The 27,002-nt window shown below is 46.0% G+C and overlaps 1 protein-coding gene across 1 annotated transcript in view; it reads left to right on the top strand.

The window, feature by feature from the left end:
• Window positions 1-1,455: 1,455 nt before the first annotated feature.
• Window positions 1,456-27,002, top strand: part of RASL10A (RAS like family 10 member A) — a 93,083-nt gene continuing 67,536 nt past the window's right edge. The window contains exon 1 of the mRNA XM_029619649.1: window positions 1,456-1,671. Within this exon, the coding sequence (XP_029475509.1) occupies window positions 1,456-1,671 (216 nt within the window). The remainder of the gene's footprint in view (window positions 1,672-27,002) is intronic.

Here is a 27,002-nt window from a genome sequence, read left to right as displayed (position 1 = left end):
CAAGCACATCTCTGGCCCCCACACTCTCATTCATTCCCCTCTCCTCACCCCCCTCCAAGCACATCTCTGGCCCCCACACTCTCATTCATTCCCCTCTCCTCACCCCCCTCCAAGCACATCTCTGGCCCCCACACTCTCATTCATTCCCCTCTCCTCACCCCCCTCCAAGCACATCTCTGGCCCCCCACACTCTCATTCCCCCCTCCCAACATACTAATTCCTCCCCTCCTGATACCTGGCTGTAGCTGCACAGTCTGAAGATTCCTTTGCTGTTGCCCTCCAATGCCCTGCTGCTGGCCTTCCCGTTCCAGGTCTGCCAACAAAAATGTGTTCGCGAGGTATCCATCAACAAGGCTTGCAGCTCACTCTTTGAATCCTGCTCTGATTGGCTTACTGCTGCAATATAGGGATAGGGTGTGCCTGCTATGGACAGGCTTCATCGTAGCAGCAGCAGCCAATCACTGTAACATCAGAGCACAAGTCCCGCCCAACAAGCCCAAAAAACCGCGACTGGCAGAAAAAATAGCCCAATTAAAAGCAACCCGCGAATCGGAAAAAAAAACCGCGAATGACTAGGAAAAGAAGCCCAATCTCGCGGTAAATAAGCGAGGTTGGCAACACTGCAATGCAGGGTCGAAGCACACATTGCTTCGCAGGGAAAACAATGAAGGGAATTGTGAGAGTGCTCAAGGACATGCAGCAGGGAACATGAATTTGGGCAGCTGCTGCACTACTTTGTAGACCAACTGAAGAAGAAATCGGAAAAGAGACCAACCTAGATCAGGCTGGAAATTGCATGCCAGGCTTGCCAGAGAGCTCGTGTGCACGCACCGCCCTGAAGATGAAACGATCACATTGCTTGGTTTCATACAAAACAAAGCTGAGGATATTCAAGGTCAGCCACATCAAAAGACGACTAAATTAGAAAACAATTCCCGTTCAGGACAGTCGCTGAAAGTATGGAGCGACACTTAAGTAACCATTGCAAACAATGTTAGGGTTAACATCCAGCGAAACGATGTTAGTTTCACAAAATTAGTGCAAGAAGTAGGCTAGGAGCGATAGTAACAGCTCATCTATAACTCTGGGCTGCCTGTACTTAAATTTCCAATCCATTTAAAGGGGGACATTTTTAAAAAGCCAGCATTTTTTTTATTAACCGGTAACTGATGCAGCTTTTCTCTTCTGAGCCATCGGCTATTAGCAATGAAACATTTTTTTCTGGAGGTGGTGACTGGAAAGGAACTCACTGTCGTGTGAAGAACAAAGTAAAAAAGCACTTGTACAGAAACTTTTCTTGGGAGAAAATCTGATGAGAAGATAGACCAAGAGGACTTGATTGGCAAAGGGCTTGGAAGCCCCTTGCCTCCGGGAGGGAAGCTTCCATGGTGCCGGAGGCTGGCCCGAGTCTGTCTGTGAGCAAACGGAGCTATCCAAGGTGCTGAAGGAGAGACCATGGTGGAGACTTTGGAGGTTGCGATACTGGGAGCCCCAGGCGTGGGGAAATCTGCCATCATCCATCAGTTTCTGCATAATGAGTTTCTGGAAGTTTACAGTTGCACTGCAAGCCGGTGCATCTACAGACCCTCGGTCATCTTAAACGATAACATGTATGAGCTGAAGATCATGGATGTTCCAAATGTAACCACCTTCCCGGCAAGCAGCTCCCAGGTACTTGGGGTTTTGCGCATGATCTCACATGGGGCTGTGCTGCTTTCTCAATGGGTATTTGTGACTAGACTAGATCTCATCATTTCCTATATGTTGCTTTCATTCTTATAGATAAGGATATATCTATCTATCTATCCATACAATTAGACACCTATGTACACATCCATAATTTTAGGAGATGGCCAATATTAGTGCCACAAGGAGAAGAATTATAATTGAATTTAGAATAAAGATGAAACAGTCTATCTCAGAAAATAGGGCTAAGTGACGTGTCAAATGCACATAGTATATATTAAGTCTTCATTTTTACTTCAGTATTCTTGTTTCCTATGATTGGATGAAAATACACAAACGATAGTGCAACTCTTATTCTTTGTTTAAGAAAAACATCATTGGCCAACAGAGAAGCCTATGTTGTTTTTAAAAAAAGCAAAATAAGCGGGTATCTGCTTAGGAGCCGAATTGAACTTGCGGAACAGCATGAGCAATTAAATTATAAAGCGTTAGCAATACAGATAAGAGTTCCTGCAAACGGCCAATAGAATTAGATATTATGCTCTAACCTCATCTGCTCTGCTTGAACAATATTATTGCTGATGCAACGCTTCCTCTCACACATATCCCAATTTGGAAAAATTGAAATGTTTGATAAAGTAAACATATAATGATCTTTGTTACAGAAATAACATATTGGGCCAGATATTCGTACCTACGTGCGGGCGTAGATTTGTGTGCGCAACCCGGCACGCACAAATCTACGCCTGATTTTATAACATGCACATGCAGCTGCATGCATGTTATAAAATCCGGGGTTGGCGCACACAAGGGGGTTCACACTTGTGCACTTTGCACGCGCTGAGCCCTAGGGGAGCACCTATGGCTTTCCCCATTCCCTCTGAGGCCGCTCCGAAATCGGAGTGGCCTCGGAGTGAACTTTCCTTATGCCCCCCCCCACCTTCCCCTCCCTTCCCCTATCTAACCGTATCCCTACCTAAATCCCCCCCCCCCTATCTTTATTTTTTATTTACGTCTGCCTCCGGGCAGGCGTAGATTGCACGCGCCTGCCCCAGCAGCAGTGGAGAAGCCTCTGGCGATGCCCACGCCCCACCATGGGTGGGGCAGTCCAGGGGGTGCCCTGGACTGCCCCACCCATGGCCCACCCATTTTTTCAAGCCCTGGGACTTACACATGTATGAGCTGAAGATCATGGATGTTCCAAATTTAACTACCTTCCCGGCAATGGGTTGCACACATTGCTGGGCCTATGCAAAATAAGCTCGGTGCGCGCAGGAGTGGGTTTTCGGGGTTACGCGTGTAATATATGCCCGTAACCCTTTTAAAATCCGCTCCATTGTCAATAGATATTGTTAGGATGGATAAAAAAAAAAGGTTTAGCATATAGGCCAAATTTACTAAAGGGTTTTCCTACTTTGTGTCAATGGGAAAAATGCTCATTATATAATTCTCATGGCATAAATGCCTTCTGTATGATGTAGATTGCCGTTGATAGTAACATAAGAACATAAGAAATTGCCATACTGGATCAGACTGAGGATCCATCAAACCCAGCATCCTGTTTCCAAAAATGTCCAATCCAGGCTACAAGTACCTGGCAAGTAAACAAACATTAAATAGATCCCATGCTATTAATGCCAATAATAGCAGTGACTATTCCCTTAGTCAACTTGATTAATAGCAGTTTATGGACTTCTCCTCCAGGAATTTTTCCAAACCTTTTTTAAACTCAGCTATACTAATTGCCTTAACCATATCCTCTGGCAATGAATTCCAGAGCTTAATTCTGCATTGAGTGAGATTTTTCCCTGATTTGTTTTAAAAGTGTTACTTGCTAATTTCATGGAATGCCCCCTAGTCCTTCTATTATCTGAAAGTGTAAATAATTGATTCACATTTACCCGTTCTAGTCCTCTCATGATTCCATAGACCTCTTTCATATCCCCCCTCAGCTGTCTCTTCTCCAAGCTGAACAACCCTAACCTATTTAGCCTTTCCTCATAGTGGAACTGTTCCATTCCCTTTCTCATTTTGGTCACATTTCTCTGTACCTTGTCCAGTGCAACTATTCTTTTTTGAGACGCGGTGACCAGAATTCCACACAGTATTCTAGATGTGCTCTCACCATAGAGTGATACAGAGGCATTATGACATTCTGCATTTAATTCCTAACATTCTGTTTGCTTTTTTGGTTGCTGCAGCACACTGAGCCAATGATTTCAATATATTATCCACTGTAATGCCTAGATCTTTGTCCTGGGTGGTAGAACCTAACATTGTGTAACAACAGCAAGGGTTATTTTTCCCTATATGCAGCACCTTGCACTTGTCCACATTAAATTTCATCTTCCAGTCTCACTTACTGCAATTTATCACAATCCGCTTGTGATTTAACTAACTCTGAATAATTTTGTGTCATCTGCAAATTTGATCACCTCACTCATTATATCCCTTTCTAGAAGATTTATACATAAATTGAAAAGCACTCCACTGTTTACCTTTTTCCAGTGAGAAAATTGACCATTTAATCCTAATCTATTTCCTGTCTTTTAACCACTTTGCAATCCACAAAAGGACATCACCTCCCATCCCATGACTTTTAGTTTCCTTGCAAGACTCTCATGAGGGACTTTGTTAAACTCCTTCTGAAAATCCAAATACACCACATCTACCAGTTCACCTTTGTCCACATGTTTATTCATCCCTTCAAAAAATGTAGCAGGTTTATGAAGCAAGACTTCCCTTGGGTAAATCCATGCTGACTGTGTCCCATCAAATCATGTATATCAATATATTTTATGATTTTGTTCTTTCTAATAGCTTCCACGATTTTTCCCAGCACTGAAGTCAGGCTCACTGAGCTTTAGTTTCCCAGATCACCCCTGGAGCCCGTTTTAAATATCAAGGTTACCCTCCAGTCCTCAGGTGCAATGGACAATTTTAATGATAGGTTACAAATTATTACTAATAGGTCTGAAATTTTATTTTTCATTTCTTTCAGAAACATTTTACCAAAGTTGCATCATACCTGCCCTAAGATTTATTTTTCCTCATCTCATGACACTTAAATTTATCACTTAAACTCATGAAATGTTTTAATTAATGCTCTAACTGTCCTGCAGGCCAAACACTAACAGGCTGATGCAATACGGGTGTGATAAAAATGGGTGCTCATATTGAGTGCCCATTTTCCTAATGAGCGCCCACCCACCTCTCCCAGGCACACAATATAATAGGAAATTAGCTGCCATGTTAAAAAGAAGGCACTTGGAGAAATTGGTCATCCCTAGCACCTCCTCGGCATGGGGTGCCTTGGATAGGAGGTTGTAAGTGTGGATTAGGAAAACGGATGCTCAATACGAGCATCCATTTCCTCCCTCTACCGGCAGAATATACACACAAAATATACATGGCCTGGACCATTTATATTGTTCATGCATATTGTGTGACCTGAACATTTATATTTTTTTTTTTACTTGTCAATCCTTTTTTTTTTGTCTCTGTGTTTCCTCCTACTTAGTAAAATGGCAATACTTTGTAGGAGGAACTACAAAAAGCATTTTTTTTGTTTGTTTTTTATTAAGTCCCTAAGCGTGAAATGACTTAATGCTGGGACTGGCATTAAATTTTCCACCTTAAACAGGGCAAGTTGGGTGTGTGGTCATTTTTTGCATCCCAGGGTAATGGCTAATAGTCTCATCTACATGAATTTACATGTGATGAAAACTATGGGGTAGATTTTCAAAGGGTTGTGCAACCCCCGAAAACCTACCCCTGCCTCCCCCTGCGCGCGCCGAGCCTATTTTGCATAGGCTTGGCTGCGCATGCAAGCCCCGAGACGCGCATATGTCCCAGGGCTTGCAAAAAGGGGCGGGGCCTGAGCCTCCAGGCACAGCGGCCATTTGCCACTGTGCCCAGGATCGCGGGCCGGCCATTGGGAGGGGAAGGTGCAGGGGGGTGGAGGGAACTGAGGCAGGCTGCGCGGCTCAGCATGCGCAAGTTGCACAATTGGCACCCCCTTGCGCGTGCCGACCCTGGATTTTATAACATGCGCGTCGCTGCGCACGCATGTTATAAAATCGGGCATAGATTTGTTCGTGCCAGGTTGCGCCTGCGCGCAGGTTTTAAAATCTGCCCCTATTAGCTACGCTCTTGATTGGATGCATCTTTTGGAAGCGCTAATCCCGTTATTGCATCAGGTGTTAACTTAGGCCTGGATTTATCAAAATGCGATAAGTATCAAAATGCGATAGCAAAAGGGGCATGGTTTATGCTAATTTACAGTTTATCGCAATTTGCAGTATTTACCTGTGCGAAGAGCTAAGTTAGTGCACATTGCGATAACTTTTTCAGACTTTGCGATAAGTGCCAGACCTGATGTATTTCCTGCATTCAACCACCTCGCTTGACATTACCCAGGTAGAGAGTCCATCAAGCTAGCTTGAGAGATCATTGCACAAATCTCATCTTGGAGTGAGTTTCCTCTCTCCGTCGGTCCTCAGATCTTCACAAGAGAGCACTGTTCTGTTTGCACATCTCACATTGAATGTCAAAGTGACCCCTAACCCCCTACACCAATACCTAACCCTCATCTCGAGTTACTAGGTGGGGATACAAATACCCATCTAGGGAGAGGATACTATGGCTAGAGACATCGCAAAATGTGATAAAACCACTGGCATACCCAGCCCACTCCTCCTCTTTTCCAAATTTGCATCGCACCATACGATATGGTGCTATCGCCAGTGGCGTAGCCAGAAATGAATTTTTGGCTGGGCCCAAGGTTAACATGGGTGGGCACTAAAAGTCTGAGCCATGGAATTCAAATTCTTATTGATAAATACTTTCACACACACACACCTGACAATAGATTTCTAAATAATCTGCTACAGCTGTTATACTTTTAATATTTTAAACTCAATTACTTCAAGCACCTACCAATGCTAAACCTAATATATAGTTATGGAAGCATTTCAATTATACTTAAAGAGATCTCAAGTGGCAGTATCCCATAACTTACAAAGAACCATATACTAGTCTACTATAAAGACAGATATCTCATCATACATCACAGTATTCTGTGAGATGTTTTAAAACCCTCTGGAATGTTGTACCAAAATATTTCTACTTGAAAAAAGCTCAGAAAGGCAATGTACTTTTAAGATGGAACTAGGTTCAAACTAATTACAAATTCAATGATGAAGGAACCCTCTTTCCTTAAACTTATCAAACGCAGTAATTCATGACCATCATAATAGGCATCATTGTGTGGTAAAGTATACCTTTGTCACTCTGCCTTATGCTTAATCATAGGTCAGTCCATATTTTTAAGTGTTTTTGTTGCTTAATTCACCCCAGTGATATACTCCAAATTTCTAGCAATAATCTTATGTTACATCAATTCAAGGTTACTTATGTTGAAAATTATGAACCAAACTTATCTGGATAATACGATGTTATTACTTCTTCTTAACCACCATCGACTTTGAGCTTGATGCCACGCCAAGATACGCCATGCTGTGGAATATATTACGCCCTTGAAGAAGGACTCGATGCTAGTCCGAAACATTGTACAATGTCGGGCATAGAACAGCAATATAGTGAATGCTCATATTGCTGACAATTTGAGGGCATCAAGCTCAAAGTCGATGGTGGTTAAGAAGAAGTAATAACATTGTATTATCCAGATAAGTTTGGTTCATAATTTTCAACAAAAGTAACCTTGAATTGATGTAACACAAGATTATTGCTAGAAATTTGGAGTATATCACTGGGGTGAATTAAGCAACAAAAACACTTAAAAATATGGACTGACCTATGATTAAGCATAAGGCAGAGTGACAAAGGTATACTTTACCACACAATGATGCCTATTATGATGTCATGAATTACTGCGTTTGATAAGTTTAAGAAAATAGGAAAGAGGGTTCCTTCATCATTGAATTTGTACCAAAATATTTACCATAATTGAGCAAATGCCTTATTAATCTGTATCAATAAAACAGATAAATATCTTTGAAGATTTCTTTTCCTATGGCTCAACTATTTAGTTTTAGTCTTCCTCTGATGCTGACATTTGCTGAATCGAGTCCAGGGGCTCCTGACATTCATTCCCATTTCTTTACAAAGGAAGAACAGAAAAAAAGACTGTTCTGGATAAAGAGATGTCTTGAAGGTTGTCACACCCTTTGGCTGACAGCTGGGATGTATCCTTAGCAGTGTGGAGAGGATAACTGGGTAGACAGGAGAAAAAGGCTATCCAGCCCTGTCATTTACTAAGCTATCATCATGTAAACATACACTCTGCATCCACAAATAAGATGGAGACAATTGCCTACATGCTAGTAAAATACCTCACCTCAGGCACACACACAGAACCGACCTTCACCAAAGTACAGAAAGACCACACATTATAAATATGGAGATAGAAACTGGAATGGAAAACCAAAAAAAGCCACTCTGCATGCAGTGCAAACCTGGAGAAATGGAAAGAGAAATATAGCACCTAACAGTCCCAGGATCTGCAATAATGCACACAAACTAAGCCGCACAAAGTTACACCTGCATTATGGAACATATAACAACCTATCTATGAAAAGGCAACACTACAAATATTAAATCAGGTCCTAAACACTAATACACCTCCTATTAGGAAAACAGAACAAGCCAAGCTGCTATAGAGCCCCACACAGAAATAACTGTAAAACTATATTAATAAATGTTTCAAAACAGCTGATGAACAGAATAACATCCAACAAAACTCATAAAAATTATTAAACATTGTCCAAATATCAATAAAATATTTCAAAACAGCAGACACATCACATAATACTCAATAATTAAAATGGCAGTCAATCAAGAAAAATAAACTTAAAATGCCACTTTTACTTACCATCTCCAGCAACTCTCCTACTCCTTTCCCTTGAAAGCACATACCAGGAGCAGCAGCTCTGTCTCTCACACACACACCCCAGTCACCTCCCTACCCAGTCTCTGTCTCACACACACCCCAGTCACCTCCCTGCCCAGTCTCTGTCTCGCACACACCCCAGTCACCTCCCTGCCCAGTCTCTGTCTCACACACACCCCAGTCACCTCCCTGCCCAGTCTCTGTCTCACACACACCCCACACACACCCGTCACACCCCAGTCACACCCCAGTCACCCTCCCTGCCCAGTCTCTGTCTCACACACACCCCACACACACCCCAGTCACACCCCACACACACCCCAGTCACCCTCCCTGCCCAGTCTCTGTCTCACACACACCCCAGTCACCTCCCTGCCCAGTCGCTGTCTCACACACACCCCACACACACCCCAGTCACACCCCACACACACCCCACACACACCCGTCACCCTCCCTGCCCAGTCTCTGTCTCACACACACCCCACACACACCCCAGTCACACCCCACACACACCCCAGTCACCCTCCCTGCCCAGTCTCTGTCTCACACACACCCCAGTCACCTCCCTGCCCAGTCTCTGTCTCACACACACCCCACACACACCCCAGTCACCTCCCTGCCCAGTCTGTCTCACACACACCCCAGTCACCTCCCTGCCCAGTCTCTGTCTCACACACACCCCACACACACCCCAGTCACACCCCACACACACCCCAGTCACCCTCCCTGCCCAGTCTCTGTCTCTCACACACACCCCAGTCACCTCCCTGCCCAGGCTCTGTCTCACACACACTCCAGTCACCTCCCTGCCCAGGCTCTGTCTTTCACACACAACCCAGTCACACCCCACACACACCCCAGTCACCTCCCTGCCCAGGCTCTGTCTCACACACAACCCAGTCATACCCCACACACACCCCAGTCACCTCCCTGCCCAGGCTCTGTCTTTCACACACAACCCAGTCACACCCCACACACACCCCAGTCACCTCCCTGCCCAGGCTCTGTCTCACACACACCCCAGTCACCTCCCTGCCCAGGCTCTGTCTCACACACACCCCAGTCACCTCCCTGCCCAGTCTCTGTCTCACACACACCCCAGTCACACCCCACACACACACCCCAGTCACCCTCCCTGCCCAGTCTCTGTCTCTCACACACACCCCAGTCACCCTCCCTGCCCAGTCTCTGTCTCTCACACACACCCCAGTCACCACCCTGCCCAGGCTCTGTCTCACACACACTCCAGTCACCTCCCTGCCCAGGCTCTGTCTCACACACAGCCCAGTCACACCCCACACACACCCCAGTCACCTCCCTGCCCAGGCTCTGTCTCACACACACCCCACACACACCCCAGTCACCTCCCTGCCCAGGCTCTGTCTCACACACACCCCACACACACCCCAGTCACCTCCCTGCCCAGGCTCTGTCTCACACACACCCCACACACACCCCAGTCACCTCCCTGCCCAGGCTCTGTCTCACACACACCCCAGTCACCTCCCTGCCCAGGCTCTGTCTCACACACACCCCACACACACCCCAGTCACACCCCACACACACCCCACACACACCCCAGTCACCTCCCTGCCCAGGCTCTGTCTCACACACACCCCAGTCACCTCCCTGCCCAGGCTCTGTCTCACACACACCCCACACACACCCCAGTCACCTCCCTGCCCAGGCTCTGTCTCACACACACCCCACACACACCCCAGTCACCTCCCTGCCCAGGCTCTGTCTCACACACACCCCAGTCACCTCCCTGCCCAGGCTCTGTCTCACACACACCCCAGTCATACCCCACACACACCCCAGTCACCTCCCTGCCCAGGCTCTGTGTCACACACACCCCAGTCACCTCCCTGCCCAGGCTCTGTGTCACACACTCCCCAGTCACCTCCCTGCCCAGGCTCTGTGTCACACACACCCCAGTCACCTCCCTGCCCAGGCTCTGTCTCACACACACCCCAGTCACACCCCACACACACCCCAGTCACCCTCCCTGCCCTGCATTTCCAGCCCGTGGCTTGAACACTGCCACTCCTCCCACCCTGATGACCCCCTTCTTCCTGCCCCACCAGCCAATCAGAGGCTTCCTCCTTCCACTGGCAGGAAGAAGGCTTCCGATTGGCCCGCGGGGGCAGGTAGAAGGGAGGAGGTTTCCCATTGGCCCACGGGGGCAGGAAGAAGGGAGGAGGTTTCCCATTGGCCCACGGGGGCAGGAAGAAGATAGGAGGTTTCCCATTGGCCCGCGGGGCAGGAAGAAGGTAAAGGGAAGTATTACTGGGGCTGTGGGACACCGGGAGCCGCAACACACCAGCTGATTTTATTTTTTTTTCTGCCTTGGGTGCCTGCTGATGCTGCCTGCTTTTATTGGCTGCAGTGTCTTGCAAAGAAATTTGGGTGGGCCTGAATGGAAAGTGGGTGCAGGGCCGGCGGAAGCAGTAGGCGAACTAGGAGGTCGCCTAGGGCGCCAGCTTCCCGGGGGCAGCACTGCCCCGGTAAAATTAAGAGAGCCGCGCTTTCAAGCATGTGAGTCCTTTGCTGTCAGCCCGGGCGGAACGCGGCAGGACAGCTGGAGTCAGCGGCACCGGGCGTGCTCTCTTCTTCCCGCCGCCCCCCCCCCCCCGCGGCCGGAAGAGGAAGTGGAGAGCATCGGGTGCCTGCGCGGGAAGCAGAGACCACGCTAGTGTGGTCTCTTCTTCCCGCGCAGGCACCCGATGCTCTCCACTTCCTCTTCCGGCCGCGGGGGGGGGGGAGGAGAAGAGAGAACGCTGGGCACGACTGGAGTCAGCCGGGTGCCTGCGCGGGAGTCATCGGGTGCCTGCGCGGGAGTCATCAGGTGTCAGCCGGGTGCCTGCGCGGGAAGCAGAGACCACATGGTCTCTGCTTCCCGCGCAGGCACCCGATGCTCTCCACTTCCTCTTCCGGACCGCGGGGGGGGGGGGAGGAGAAGAGAGCACGCTGGGCACGACTGGAGTCAGCTGGGTGCCTGCGCGGGAGTCATCCCGCGCAGGCACCCGATGCTCTCCACTTCCTCTTCCGGGCCGCGGGAAGAAGAGAGCACGCCGGCGTGCTCTCTTCTTCCCGCGGCCTGGGGTGTGTGTGCTCTCTTCTTCCCGCGGCCCGGAAGAGGAAGTGGAGAGCATCGGGTGCCTGCGCGGGAAGAAGAGGCCACGCTAGTGTCCGACGGGAAGAAGACTGCAGCGCGGCTCGGAGGAAAATGTTCAACCGCGGCGATGGGACTCCGCCTCCGCGAGGGCTGAAAATGAAGAGGTTAGCGTTGGGAGGAGGCTGCTGCTGCCGCGAGTTCCCGGGATGGGGGAGAGAGAGAGTGAATGAGCGAGCAAGCATGTGTGTTTGAGATCCTGTGTGTGTGAGTGAGAGATTGCATGTATGTGAATGATTGAGAGCCTGTACATGTGAAAGAGAGTATGTCTGTGATTGAGAGCCTGCCTGTGAGAGAGAGAGAGCATGAATGTAAGTTTACCATTGGGAACCTGTATGTGTAAGTTTGTGATTGAAAACCTGTTTGTGTGAAAGAGTATGTGTGTATGATTGAGATCCTTTGTGTGTGAGAGAAATCATGTGTATGTATGATTAAGAGCCTGTGTGTATAAGTAAGAGAGAGATCATGTGTGTCTGTGTGTGACTGAGAGCTGGTTTAGGTGATGGAGCATGTGAGTATGTGATTGAGAGCCTGTGTGTAAATGAGAGAAAGAGAGGACATGTTTGTAAGCATGTGAATGAGAGTCTGTGTGTGAGAGAAAAAGACAGCATGTATTTATGTGATTGAAAGCCTGTGTGTGTGTGTAAGCGTGAAAAGATAGACAGCATGTGTGTAAATGTGTAATTAAGAGCCTATATGAGAGAGAAAAAACATGTGTATATGTGAGTACTGAGAGCATGTGTGTATAGGTGTGTCATTGAGAGCCGGTGTGAGAGAGAGCGCTGGTGTGTGACTGAGAGAGGAGAAAGTTGCAAGCAAACCACCCCTCCTCCTGCTAATTCAGAACAATCTCAGGACACCTGGATATCAAACGTTCCCAGGTATGCAGAGCAAAAAAATGTTTGTATCCTTATTATTTTTCATTACTGGGTCTTTGTGTCTGCTATTTTGAAATATTTTGTTGGTATCTGGAAATGTTTTATATGAGTTTTTAATTATTGGATATTCCACTCATCAGCTGTTTGGAAATATGTTCTTTTTGTTAGTACAGTTTTACTGCTGATGATTTTATATTTCTTGATTTGTTTTATAAGGATGGGTGATGTTTCTTTTTTCCTTTGTTACACTGCATACAGAGACTCTGGCTTGTTGCAGTTTCAATTCAGTTTTGTCTGCATGCTTCTTGTTATGCGTTTTGGTCTCTTTATTCTATGTTAGGTGAGGGACAGCACGTGATTCAGGTGAGGTTTTCTGCTGGCGTGTAGTTTCTGTGTAGGACTCTATAGCAGCCTGACTTGGTCCGTTTTCCTAATAGGAGATGTATTGGTGTCTTAAGGCCTGGTGTAATATTTTCAGAGACTTATTGTACTTTAAGTGTGATCTTACATAAAATGCACACATTTACTTGTATTTAGTTTTAAACATATTGTATGGCTCTCATGGAATTACATTTTAAAATATGTGGCGTTTATGGCTCTCTCAGCCAAAAAGGTTCCTGACCCCTGGTATAGAGCTTAGCCACTACTGCTGCTTCTGGTGTGTACTACAGCCTGCATGGAAGAAGAGTAAGAGAGCTGCTGGAGGGGGTAAGTAAAGATGACTTTTTAAGTTCATTTTTCTTGATTGACTGACATTTTAATTATTTAATATTATGTGATGTCTGCTTTTTTTGTTTGAGCAACAAGTATAGCTTTGGTTTATGTTTATTTTATATATTTTTATTTATTTATTTATAAAAGAGTTTCTATACCGTCGATAAGACAAATCATCTCAATGGTTTACATGGCATAAAAATGTCAAATAAGTGTTCTGTTATAAATACAGACTTCGTTATTTTCATTAATGCACAATGTAAGTTAATTGTGTGGAAGCGGGGGGGGGGGGGGGCGGCATAGCTGACGTTTCGCCTAGGGCGCCTAATACCCTTGCACCGGCCCTGAGTGGGTGGGCCACTGCCCACCCAGGCCCACCCGTAGCTACGCCACTGGCTATCGCATGCGTTAATGGGGCTTTTCGCATGCGATAAGCCCTTAACTCATGCGAAAACACCTTAGTGCATTTTGATAAATGACCTCCTTAGCTAGTCAAAAACATGCATCCAATACAGAGTTAACTGGTGCAGTGGCCTGAACACCCAATATTGCATCGGCCTATAAGTACAGAATGTGAGGGAAAAATTGTTTTCCTGGAGTTAATTGGGTGTTTCCCATCCAGTCTTTGAAAACATAAAACTCCAGATGTTCCTGTCACAACAAATCATTTTTCTTCTCCAAGCTTGCCAGTTGTAGGAAAACATTGGGGAGTTGTGAGCTTGTGGAAGAAAGACCCCATTACAGGATATTTTCTCCTGTTGTCTCTGCAATTCTGAACAGCAGCAGTTCAGAGATATCCATGTGTACATTAATATTTCTCTTTTAACAGTACAGTATTGCGGAAAAGGCATTTCTGTATTTGAATAAATATTTACTATCTTTTCATGCACCATAGTGATAAGCAGAATGGAATCACCTTTATTGTCTCTGTAAATGTGGCTTTTTTTGGCACAGTGGTCTGTCAGCAGTGGAGCATTGTTGATTTATGATGGTCACTGGATTCTGTTCAGGAACATATTTTCTATGGTTTTGTGACTACTTTGAGCTTCCTTTTATAGACACCATAAATGAAAGTCCGTTTTGTCTCTCCATAACTGTGTGTTAAGGTCTTGATTTTCAGACATTTTATATGCATAAAACCTGCCACCTAGCAGGCAGTATTGTTACATATAAGTTCACTTAAAAAGCTTGGGTAAAGTCTGCACATAAAAGATTCACACAGACTTTATCCCCCATGCACAGTTATAAAATTACCCTCTCTAAGGTAATTTAAAAAATATATATATCTTTATTGAATTTTACACTTTTTTACAATGCAAAAAACAAATGAAAGTAGGTCATACTCCAGAAATCATTATACTAACCTAATAGAAAAGTATTGATTCCATAAATAAGAAATAACTAAAATGAAAAAAAAAAGTATCCAGTGCTACCTTTAAATAAGTTTAAATGCCCTATCCAGTGCTACCTTTAAATAAGTTTAAATGCCCTGGCTACCTAAGAGCCTGATTTATTAAGGCTTCTCCCATTCTGTGTCTATGGAAAAAATGCTTAATAAATGAGGTCTCTAGATTGTTCTGCACTATTAACTTTATTTAATAAAATGACTCTAAATGGGCAGGGTGAATAAAAATGAACTTATTACCTTGAAAGCGCACCAGACATTTACATGGGTGTTTTAAATAAAAAGTATCTCCCAGCTCTATAACCCACTATTTTAACTGCAGGAAAAGCTTCCTTCTAAGCTGAGTCACTCTCGCTAAGTCTGGAAAGATCTGAATACTTTGACTACAAAAAGACTCATTCTTGTATTTAAAATACTGTTTAAATACTAAGGGGTAGATTTTTAAAAAGTGAGCCTTCGCGTACTTTTGTTGGCGCATCAGGCGCCAACAAAAGTACGCTGGATTTTAGTAGATACGCGCGTAGCCGCACGTATCCGCTAAAATCCTGGATCGGCGCGCGCAAGGCTGCCGATTTCGTGTAGCTGGCGCGCGCCGAGCCGCGCAGCCTACCTCCGTTCCCTCCGAGGCCACTCTGAAATCGGAGCGGCCTCGGAGGGAATTCTCTTTCGCCCTCCCCTCACCTTCCCCTCCCTTCCTCTACCTAACACCCCCCCCCCATCTTTGTCGGGGGATTTACGCCTCCCGGAGGGAGAAGTAAATCCCCGCGCGCCAGCGGGCCGCTAGCGTGCCGAGACGCGACCCGGGCCGAAACCACGCCCCCGGGCCTGCCCCTGAAACGCTGCGTCCCGCCCCCAAAATGCCGCACTGATCGGCCCCGCCCCCAACACGCCCCCTCGAAAAACCCCGGGACTTACGCGAGTCCCGGGGCTCTGTGCGCGCCGGCAGGCCTATGGAACATAGGCCTGCCGGCGCGCAAGGCCCTGCTCGCGTAAATCCGGGCGGATTTACGCGAGCAGGGCTTTTAAAATCCGCCCCTAAATCTCTTTCTGAGTCCAAATAAAATGTAACTAACAATCAGAGCGATACAGTAAAGCCATGCAGAAAATGGAGACTGACTGCTGACCTCCCGCTTTCCTAACACGCACCCAGCCACCTCTCCTGGGTGCGTGAAACGATATTTAAATGAGGGGTCCTAGGGACAACTGTGTGCAGCTCAGGAGAGATGGCTGTCAGCAGGTTAGGAAAAGGGATGCTCATTAATTGAGTATCCCTTTTCCTAACCTGACCACTGGCACTTTTTAAAACTTTTTTAAATGTTATTAATCTTTTGGTTCATCTGATTTAATATCTCCATGATATTAAGTCGGAGGATGTACAGAAAAGCAATATTTTCTGTATACGTTTTTGGGCCTCTCAGAAATTAACACCTGCTCTGGGCTGGCATTAATTTCTAAGCTTACAAATGTGCGGATCAGGTGCACTTGTTTTTTGTATTTGACAAGAATAGCTAATAGCTTCATCAACATGTATTTGCATGTGATGAGCGCTATTAGTTTTGGGGGGTTGGACGCGTATTTTGGATGCGCTAAACCCCTTATGGTATAAGGGGCTGTGGACTCGCGTCCAGTCGAGTGTTAAACAGTGAGCTCAGCTGAGCTTGTTTTACTGTTTATTGTATCGGCCTGAATGTAGCCCTAGTGTCAATGTTATCTTTATAGGATGGTAGATGCCTGGAATGCCCTTTGAAAAGAGGTGGTGAAGACAAAAACAGTAAATGAATTTGAAAAGGCATGGGATAAACACGGTGGATCCCTAAAGGCTAGAGTTGGAAATTAAGAAAAAGGTACGTGTGGGATAAGCAGCATGGAGCAGCAGCTGCTCCCCCTAACAAAAGGCATGAGGATTTCTACCATTAGCATACATGATTTTGATGCAAATGCAATATCACTCTCTACTTTGATGGGTGGGGGAAGGGAATTGGATTCAAATGACAACCAACACTGGGCCCTGACTTACAGCCTAGGGTATTAATATGCAGACATTAGGGAAAAAGTGAAGGATTGCTTCTATGGACAAGTCCAAAAGTAAAGCACATTCAGACTGTTGCACTGGGAGTGGACCCTTGACCTGGTGCAGGATTGGTACGGCCCTCCAGTCAGACCTGGAGAGCGCCTGCCACCAGGAGGTGGAGTTCAGGAGGAGACAGAGGCAGCTGGAGCTTCACCAATAGCAACCCGGGGTTCCCTCAGGTTGAGCCCTTGGTTACCCGGGCTGCTTGGTCTTAAGTGGGCCTCGCAGGGTCTCCTAGATAGAAAGTTCAAGGGAGTGCCCACCACGAACAAGGGTGCATGATTGGTGTTCAGATAAGGAAGTCGCAGGAGGCCAGAATAGAGTGTCCGAGTGTATAGCGAGAATCAATGCCAGAGTCTTGATGCAGAATGGTCAGCCAGGCAGGGTCGGTAACAGAGGTCAGTCCGGTCATTCAGGTCAAGCAGGAGGTTGAGTTCCAGGTGGCAGACTGTAGTAGTCAGTATTCCAGGCAGAGGACAGGTCAGGCAGCAATCAGAGAGTAGTCAAGAACATGCAGAGGTCAGGTCAGGCAGCAATCAAGGAGTAGTCAAGAACATGCAGAGGTCAGGTCAGGCAGCAATCAAGGAGTAGTCAAGAACATGCAGAGGTCAGGTCAGGCAGCAATCAGAGAGTAGTCAAGAACATGCAGAGGTCAGGTCAGGCAGCAATCAGAGAGTAGTCAAGAACATGCAGAGGTCAGGTCAGGCAGCAATCAAGGAGTAGTCAAGAACATGCAGAGGTCAGGTCAGGCAGCAATCAGAGAGTAGTCAAGAACATGCAGAGGTCAGGTCAGGCAGCAATCAAGGAGTAGTCAAGAACATGCAGAGGTCAGGTCAGGCAGCAATCAGAGAGTAGTCAAGAACATGCAGAGGTCAGGTCAGGCAGCAATCAGAGAGTAGTCAAGAACATGCAGAGGTCAGTTCAGGCAGCAATCAAGGAGTAGTCAAGAACATGCAGAGGTCAGGTCAGGCAGCAATCAAGGAGTAGTCAAGAACATGCAGAGGTCAGGTCAGGCAGCAAGCAGAGAGTAGTCAAGAACATGCAGAGGTCAGGTCAGGCAGCAATCAGAGAATAGTCAAGAACATGCAGAGGTCAGGTCAGGCAGCAATCAAGGAGTAGTCAAGAACATGCAGAGGTCAGGTCAGGCAGCAATCAGAGAGTAGTCAAGAACATGCAGAGGTCAGGTCAGGCAGCAATCAAGGAGTAGTCAAGAACATGCAGAGGTCAGGTCAGGCAGCAATCAAGGAGTAGTCAAGAACATGCAGAGGTCAGGTCAGGCAGCAATCAGAGAGTAGTCAAGAACATGCAGAGGTCAGTACCATGAGATCAGTCCGAAGGGTACTACCAGGGATGGAGAGAGGAAGGAGCAGGAGATGCTGGAACTGGAGACACAGGAGCTGCTGAACTGGAGACACAGGATACGCTGGAACAGAGAGACGAACGCAGGAAAGCAAACTTGCTATCACTAGGTGATCGACCCGATTGCCAAGGCAAGGAAGTGATGTGAGGCACTTCCTTTTGAACAGAGATCAATCTGAGTGCACCGCGGAGCTGGGACCCGCCCTTGCCCTCTAAAAGGCCGGTCAGTCCGCGCATGCCTAGGGGCGGGGCTGATGCCACGGAGGACGCCGAGCCCCGCCATGAGGTCTGGCTGGAGCTGGGAGGTGAAGCGTCGGGGAATGCCACTGTGGAACGCTGTGGCCGAGTGGAGCTGGCGGCAGACGCGAGGGAGGCTGACCCGGGACTGGCTGGCATGAAGGAAGGGTAAGCGGACCCAGGAGCGGGTCGGGCGACAGCAGCGTATGAATTATCAGGAAGATGGCTCACTCTGTAAAATTATTGCTAGCAGTAATTTTGTTGTGGGTTTGACAGTTGCTTGGTTTTGATGTATAATATTACTGCTCTTAACATAAGGCTTGGTGGTAACCTGCACAGAGCGGTAGTTACTACCCTTAACAGAAACATGGGGGTAACCTGCACAGAGCGGTAGTTACTACCCTTAACAGAAACATGGGGGTAACCTGCACAGAGCGGTAGTTACTACCCTTAACAGAAACATGGGGGTAACCTGCACGGAGCAGTAATTACTACCATAAAAAGCTTGCTGGGCAGACTGGATGATTCATTTGGTTTTTTCCTGCCGTAAATACTATGTTACTATGTAAAACAATTCAGGCAGAAGCCATCTTAGTAGGAAAGTTTATGTCATTGTTGGATGTTAGCATCCAACTTGTTCAACTATCACCCTTCTTTTTATGAAGATTAGAAATAGTTCTGAGCATACTCTATCAGCTGCAAGTTGCAAAAGGCTCTTATTAGATAGGAGAAATATGCTGAAAGATGGCAGATATAGTTAGAAAAATATATTAACTATACTTGTTTTATTTAATAATTTGAAACTCCTTTTTCTAAACTTTAGAACAAAGGGTGCTTTCCTCCAAAAATGATCTTTGACTTCAGATGTCCCATCTGTCTTTCTTAAAACCATGCTTTTCAACTGGATCATCATAGAGCCATCATCTTCCTCAACAGATCTGATTTTCAAGATATCCACAGCAAATATGCATGCAAAAATTTTGCATAATTGAGTCTAAGGATCTATTTATTCTGCATACTTTCATTGCCCTAAAAATCTTGTTTGTAGGCTTTTAGTATCTGGTTGAGAACTGGAAGTGGCAGAATACTGTCACCTCCAGTTCCAATTTTGTACAAATTGTACAAAAACTTTCAAAGTTGCACTGGAAACCCATCTTTTCAGACTGAGAAGGTCCCATTTTTAATATAATTTATGATAGCGTTTGAGTTTTGGTTATTTCTTATGTTTTGCGTCTCTCAGATTGTTTATGTAACTTTGTAAGCTGCCTCGAGCCATTGGCAAGATGTAAGGAGAAATAAAGAAATAAATGGAGGTAGAGCCCTCTACTATGGGGCTGTTTGAAACATTTTTTTTTGTAACCATTTTTAATATGTGTAGGTTCCCCTATCAAGAAATGAGAATGTAATACATTTCAATTTCATTCTGCTCAGCAATAGTAATGTACTTCACAGTTTGCCTTTGCCATTCGATAGAAAAGTGATCAAGCATCACATGTCCTCCCTCATTCTCTCCTTCCATTTTATCTGGGATTTTGAGATTTGGCTTCTGTTTTCTAAAAGATTTCTCACATTTACTGCCAGTGACAATGCTCTCTTGGAAATGTATTCTAATGTGTGCAGCAAAGTTAGTTCATTCGTCATTTTTCCTTTCCAAGTTGTGAGTGTAATAGGAAACTCTGTGAGCAGATAGTATAACGAAGAGAGAAGGGCAGTTATAGTGAATCTTGCAGTCTTTATCTGCCATCATATCCCGTTTCAGTTTAATTTGCCCACACCCAGGTAAGTGTATTTATTTCAGGCAGACTATATTATAGTCTAAAATACTGTTGGTGTCATTGGTTTTTTTACTCTGTTCATCGCTGACTGCTTATAAATATAAATAATATTTGTCAACTTTATAGTTCTAAACTAGCTAAACCAAACTAAATAGAAGGATAAATATAACCTACACAAGCAGTCATTCTAGTCTGACTACAATTAAGAACATAAGAACATAAGAAAATGCCATACTGGGTCAGACCAAGGGTTCATCAAGCCCAGCATCCTGTTTCCAACAGTGGCCAATCCAGGCCATAAGAACCTGGCAATTACCCAAAAACTAAGTCTATTCCATGTAACCGTTGCTAATGGCAGTGGCTATTCTCTAAGTGAACTTAATAGCAGGTAATGGACTTCTCCTCCAAGAACTTATCCAATCCTTTTTTAAACACCGCTATACTAACTGCACTAACCACATCCTCTGGCAACAAATTCCAGAGTTTAATTGTGCGTTGAGTAAAAAAGAACTTTCTCCGATTAGTTTTAAATGTGCCCCATGCTAACTTCATGGAGTGCCCCCTAGTCTTTCTACTATCCGAAAGAGTAAATAACTGATTCACATCTACCTGTTCTAGACCTCTCATGATTTTAAACACCTCTATCATATCCCCTCTCAGCCGTCTCTTCTCCAAGCTGAAAAGTCCTAACCTCTTTAGCCTTTCCTCATAGGGGAGCTGTTCCATTCCCCTTATCATTTTGGTAGCCCTTCTCTGTACCTTCTCCATCACAATTATATCTTTTTTGAGATGCGGCGACCAGAATTGTACACAGTATTCAAGGTGCGGTCTCACCATGGAGCGATACAGAGGCATTATGACATTTTCCGTTTTATTCACCATTCCCTTTCTAATAATTCCCAACATTCTGTTTGCTTTTTTGACTGCCGCAGCACACTGAACCGATGATTTCAATGTGTTATCCACTATGACGCCTAGATCTCTTTCTTGGGTTGTAGCACCTAATATGGAACCCAACATTGTGTAATTATAGCATGGGTTATTTTTCCCTATATGCATCACCTTGCACTTATCCACATTAAATTTCATCTGCCATTTGGATGCCCAATTTTCCAGTCTCAAAAGGTCTTCCTGCAATTTATCACAATCTGCTTGTGATTTAACTACTTTGAACAATTTTGTGTCATCTGCAAATTTGATTATCTCACTCGTCGTATTTCTTTCCAGATCATTTATAAATATATTGAACAGTAAGGGTCCCAATACAGATTCCTGTCCACTCCCTTCCACTGAGAAAATTGCCCATTTAATCCTACTCTCTGTTTCCTGTCTTTTAGCCAGTTTGCAATCCACGAAAGGACATCGCCACCTATCCCATGACTTTTTACTTTACCTAGAAGCCTCTCATGAGGAAATTTGTCAAACACCTTCTGAAAATCCAAGTATACTATATCTACCGGTTCACCTTTATCCACATGTTTATTAACTCCTTCAAAAAAGTGAAGCAGATTTGTGAGGCAAGACTTGCCCTGGGTAAAGCCATGCTGACTTTGTTCCATTAAACCATGTCTTTCTATATGTTCTGTGATTTTGATGTTTAGAACACTTTTCACTATTTTTCCTGGCACTGAAGTCAGGCTAACCGGTCTGTAGTTTCCCGGATCGCCCCTGGAGCCCTTTTTAAATATTGGGGTTACATTTGCTATCCTCCAGTCTTCAGGTACAATGGATGATTTTAATGATAGGTTACAAATTTTAACTAATAGGTCTGAAATTTCATTTTTTAGTTCCTTCAGAACTCTGGGGTGTATACCAACTCTGCAACTCTGGTTGCAGAAAAAAATATCAGAGATTATATAGCTGCACTCACTCTCATTTAACTGGCAGTGTCTTTTCCCATATGACCTTTCCAACATTGCTGATCCTTGAGTATATATTTGCATGTGATTCAAACTTTTAAATTCTGATTAGCTTCTCTGCTCTCTTTTAGTGAGGTTACCAAACCAGTGTGTCTCACTCCAATATTAGGGAATTGTAATTTAGGGCTTGCTGGGTCTTGGAAGGCATCCAGCATGATAAGTGTTGCGCCCATGGGCCTGCTCACCTCGCTAACTCCTCTGCAGTTCTCAGGATGGCCTTCCCAGCAGCAGCAGCTTCGAGCTCCTCTAGGCCTCGGCGTCCCGCAGCGGCAGTCGCCGGGTCTTCCATTGTGCACCAGGCCTCATGCCGGAGTTTGGTGTCTCCAGTGGCGTTGGCCACGCCCCTATGCTCGCATGCCCGTGTGGACCGCCCAATCTCTTGTAGTGCCAGGGGTGGGTCCTAGCTCCGTGGTGCGCCCTGATTGATGGAACTATATAAGGAAGTCCCTGCCTGCACTTCCTTGCCTTGGCAATTGGGTCGGCATTGTATTGTGTGCCTCTGCATTCACAGTCTTGTTCCAGGATCCTACTGTTCCAGCGACCTTCTGTTCCTGTGTCTGTCTATCCTTCTTCCCAGGTAGTACCCTCGGACTATCTCTCTGGTACTGACCTCGGCCTGTTTCTTGACCTTCCTGTCTGCTGCCTGCATCCTGACCTCAGCCTGGCTTGTGGCTTCATCTGACCTCCGGAACCTGACCTCTGCCTTGTTGACTACTCCTCGGACTGACCCTCGGATTCTGACCTCTGCCTTGTTGACCATGTCTCCTGATTCTGGCTTTGTCCCTTGCTTTGTGATCATCTACACTGTTTGGGTCTTCCTTGCTTCTCCAGGCCAACAGCGTGAAGTCCGACTGCGCTCCCTTGTTGATCGTGGACATGCCTCTCTACTACCTCTCCTGGACAACCTGTGAGGCCCACCTAAGTCCAAGCAGCCCAGATCCCTACAGGCTCCACCCAGGGGGACTTCAGGCTTCCAGTGGTGAAGCTCATCCGAGCCTCTGTCTCCTCCTGTGCTCCGCCCCCCTGGGGGCAGGTGCTTCCAGGGAGTCGTTCTCCACTGCTCCAGGACAAGGGTCCACCTCCAAGCGCAACAATAAGGTTGATTGGAAGGTAAAGAGAGTTTCTGTTTTCATAATTCTACATTAGAAAAAATATTTTTATAGTTAATTACAGGAAAAACATTATTGTCCCTAAGTAGGAATTACATGAGAAAAATCTTTGATTTGTCTTGAGTGTATTTCTTTGTTAAATAACTCTTTGCGTTTGTGATTCCAATGAATTGAATGAGATCAACATATCACTTTGATGCCTTTGGGTTTTCAGCTCTTCTGGCTACAAATTCAGTGCACTGACTGAAATCTAGAAAGAGAGCCTCTGCACAATCTACTGAATGCACATGGCCCTGGATCAGCCTAACTGCTTCTTGTAAATCTTCAGGCCACTCTAAAGCAGACAGTCATTTCAATATAGAAAACAGAAATAATATGAAGAAGTTTATGAGCTAGAACTATGAGAAGTTTATATTTATTTACTGACATTTGATCTGAGATATCACATTGGTTTACATTCAGGTACTGTAGGTATTTCCCTGTTGCCAGAGGGCTTACAATCTAAGTTTTGTACCTGAGGCAATGGAGGGTAAAGTGACAGCGAGACTTAAACCCTGGTCTCCTGGTTCATAGATCACTGCTCTAACCACTAGGCTATTCCTCTTCCCGTATATATAAGGACATAGTAAATAACATGTTTCTTACCATGAAAACCGCATAACTGTGCTTGCTACAAACTCATTAAATCAAATCTGAATTTAATTATAGAGAGATGGTGGATACCTTAGGCAAACATGTGATCTTTGGCAGGATACTATTGTGGTTTGCCCTTGCCTTCTGCAGCCCACAGCTACTGATCTCCTCATTGGTTCCCCATCCAGGTCCCTAGCCTCCAAGATATGGCAAGTTCAGGCTCCCCAAGAATTAAAATAAGAGCCAGAGGAAAATATTATATATATCCTAGAGTCCTTCTGCTACAAACAGCCCAATCACAATTATTTTGGATATTTTCTTTTAATAACTTTGCAGCATATTTCTGTAGCATAAACAATGCTTTCAGCTGAATGAGAAGCTCCTGGATAAGGGATCATCATGGGAAGCTGGAGGGAGAGATCCTCTTAAAGATTACCAAGGAGGAGTAGCCCTCCTTAAACTGACTATTCCTGCTGATGTACTGGGTCAGATGGAGGGGCCATCAAGCCCAGTATCCTGCTTCCAACAGTGCTAATCCAGGTCACAAGTACCTGGCAATATGCTAAACAATAGATGGATCTCATGCTGCTAACACTCAGTTGGTTTTTCTTCAAGTCTACTTGGTTAAAAACAGTTTATGGGACCAAGGACTTAAAATTCCTGAGCAAACTTTGCCCTTGGTCTCAAGAGTAAATTATATTCCATCATTTAAAAAACTCTTCCAGAGCAGAAGGGATTTCAAGTGCTTTCTCCAACTGACACAACCCAGATTAATCTTACTGATATTTTGGAGACTACCCAGAAGGATTTGATTTCACCGGCAACACTGAGGGCTGGATTTTTAAACCTACGTGCCCGGCCTACATTTGTACGTGCTACCCGGCGCGCACACGTGTACGCCAAATTTTATAACATGTGCGTTCAGCCGGGTGCATGTTATAAAATCCGGGCTCGGCGCATGCAAGGGGGTGCACCTTGCATGCACCGAGCCCTAGGGGAGCCCCGATGGCTTTCCCTGTTCCCTCCGGCCCCCACCCACCTACCTTCCCCTCCCTTCCTCTATCTAAGCTGCCCCCAGCCCTACCTTTATTTTGTAAATTACGCCTGCCTCTGGCAGACATAACTTGCATGTGCCGGCCAGCTGCTGAGGCGTGATCCCCCGGCACGGCCGCTGTGCCGGAGGCCTCAGTCCCACCCCTTTCACAAAGCCCGTCCCGGGGCTTTGCGCGCGTTGCCAGGCCCAGACCTGGCGCGTGCAGGAGCAGTTATGCGCATAAATCTTTTAAAACCCGCCCCTTATTGTTTCCTTCTTATTGGAATCTGATCAGGAATGGATACTGAAGATGTTTTCCAGCATGGTTTGGACTTCAAAGTGTGCATATACCCAGATCTGAGAGAAAGAATAGCTGGTGTGTATTAATATTAACCGAGACTGCCATGAGATCAATTTGTGAATATTTCAAATTTGAGGAAAATCATTAGAAATGAGAGGAAAAGACCTCAGCACTGGTGTCTTTTTCTGAATTAATTATCAGTGTGTAATCCAGTTGTTACAGTCATGGGTCAAAAAACCTCTAATGGTTCTCTTCTTTTATTTGGAAAAACTTTTTTTCTTTATTTTTTACATTTTCTTATAAAGAAGAATTTGCTCACAATGGTGTATATGCTCTTGATGATTTTTGTGAGCAGAGAATTGTAGTCGGCAAAAATTAAGCCGATTCTAAATAGAAACTGATACTTTAATTTCTTTTTGAAACAAATGCAGTCTCAATGCCCGATTAACTTACTCAGAAACTGTTGAGGAAACCATTCAACAAAACCACCTTCCAAATGGCACTGCCCAAGTTGCCAAACGATTTAAGTTGAGATTGTAAAGCTCCCAGGGCTGCTAGAGTCACGCTGGCACTTGAGAAGTTGCTGTGGAACAGTCTTCAATAGCTCTGTGTAAGCTGCTTGTGTGTTGTGGAGCGCTAGGAGAGCGATCCCACTCCTGGGAGATGTGTGTGCCCTTGGGCTGCGGCTCGATGCCAGAGGGGTCTGGAGAGGTGCCGCGGGAGGCGTGGCATGCCCGAGCATGGGCTGGACGGGAGCAGGGCTGGAGTGAAGACTGTCTGACAGGCCCTCCTCCGGACCTGCGCGCTTCGGAAGACCCAACAACGCAATGTTGGTCTTGTGAACAGTCCTCCGACCGTTCCCAGCCCTTTCGGACCTGCCGCAGTGTACGGCACGAAGCGGCAGGCCAGATGGAGGCCAGGACAGTGAAGACTGGAACATGGATTCAGACGAGACTCAGGAATGACGTAGACTCAGGACGAGGTGCAGGATCCATAGACGTGGACTCAGGCATAGATGCAGGATCCTTAGACGTGGACTCAGGCATAGACGTGGACTTCAGGAACGGGGTGCAGTATGCATAGACATGGACGCAGGCAAGATGTGGACTTCAGGAACGAGGTACTGGATGCACAGAGGTGGAGTCAGGAACGAGGGCTGAAGGAAGACATGGGCACTGACCCTCAGGGCGCCCTACTCAGGCCACCCGCGGGACTGAGTCGCAGACCACCCTGTCCCATGCGCGCCCTACACAGCCCTGGAAGGCTGGTCATGGACCACGCTGAGAGCGGGAGAATGCAGGAGAGATCCAGGCGAAGCAAACTCCAATGCTGGGATACTGACATCCGAAGTGCCATCGGCTGGCAGGAATGGAAGCTCCAGAGCACAGGGACGAATCCCACCTGTTGGCCACTCCAGGGCCCAACAGGCCAGAAGGCTCAGGAGCCAGACGAGATGAAGGGCAGAACATATGGACTGGATTAGGAACAGGATCTGGCACCGACATCTAGGTAACAGGAAAGAAGCTGGTTGCTGCACACCGGCAGCCAAAGCAGGATTCGCTGCACTCCTGGCAGCTCAAGGCAGGTAGAAGCATCAGGATCAGGAACAAGGATATCTGGAACAGCAGGAACATCAGGACTGGAACACATATACTGGAATAGGAGACACACCTCTGGGCTGGAACATGGACATCAGGAACATCAGGACTGGATCAAGAGACAGACCTTGGGACTGGAACGGCAGGCAGACATCAGGACTGGAACACTGAAGACATCAGGACTGGAACAAGTTGACAA

Source organism: Rhinatrema bivittatum, chromosome 11 (assembly GCF_901001135.1).
Source record: "Rhinatrema bivittatum chromosome 11, aRhiBiv1.1, whole genome shotgun sequence".
Taxonomy (NCBI): Eukaryota; Metazoa; Chordata; class Amphibia; order Gymnophiona; family Rhinatrematidae; genus Rhinatrema; species Rhinatrema bivittatum.
This window is presented reverse-complemented; position numbering and strand designations above follow the sequence as displayed.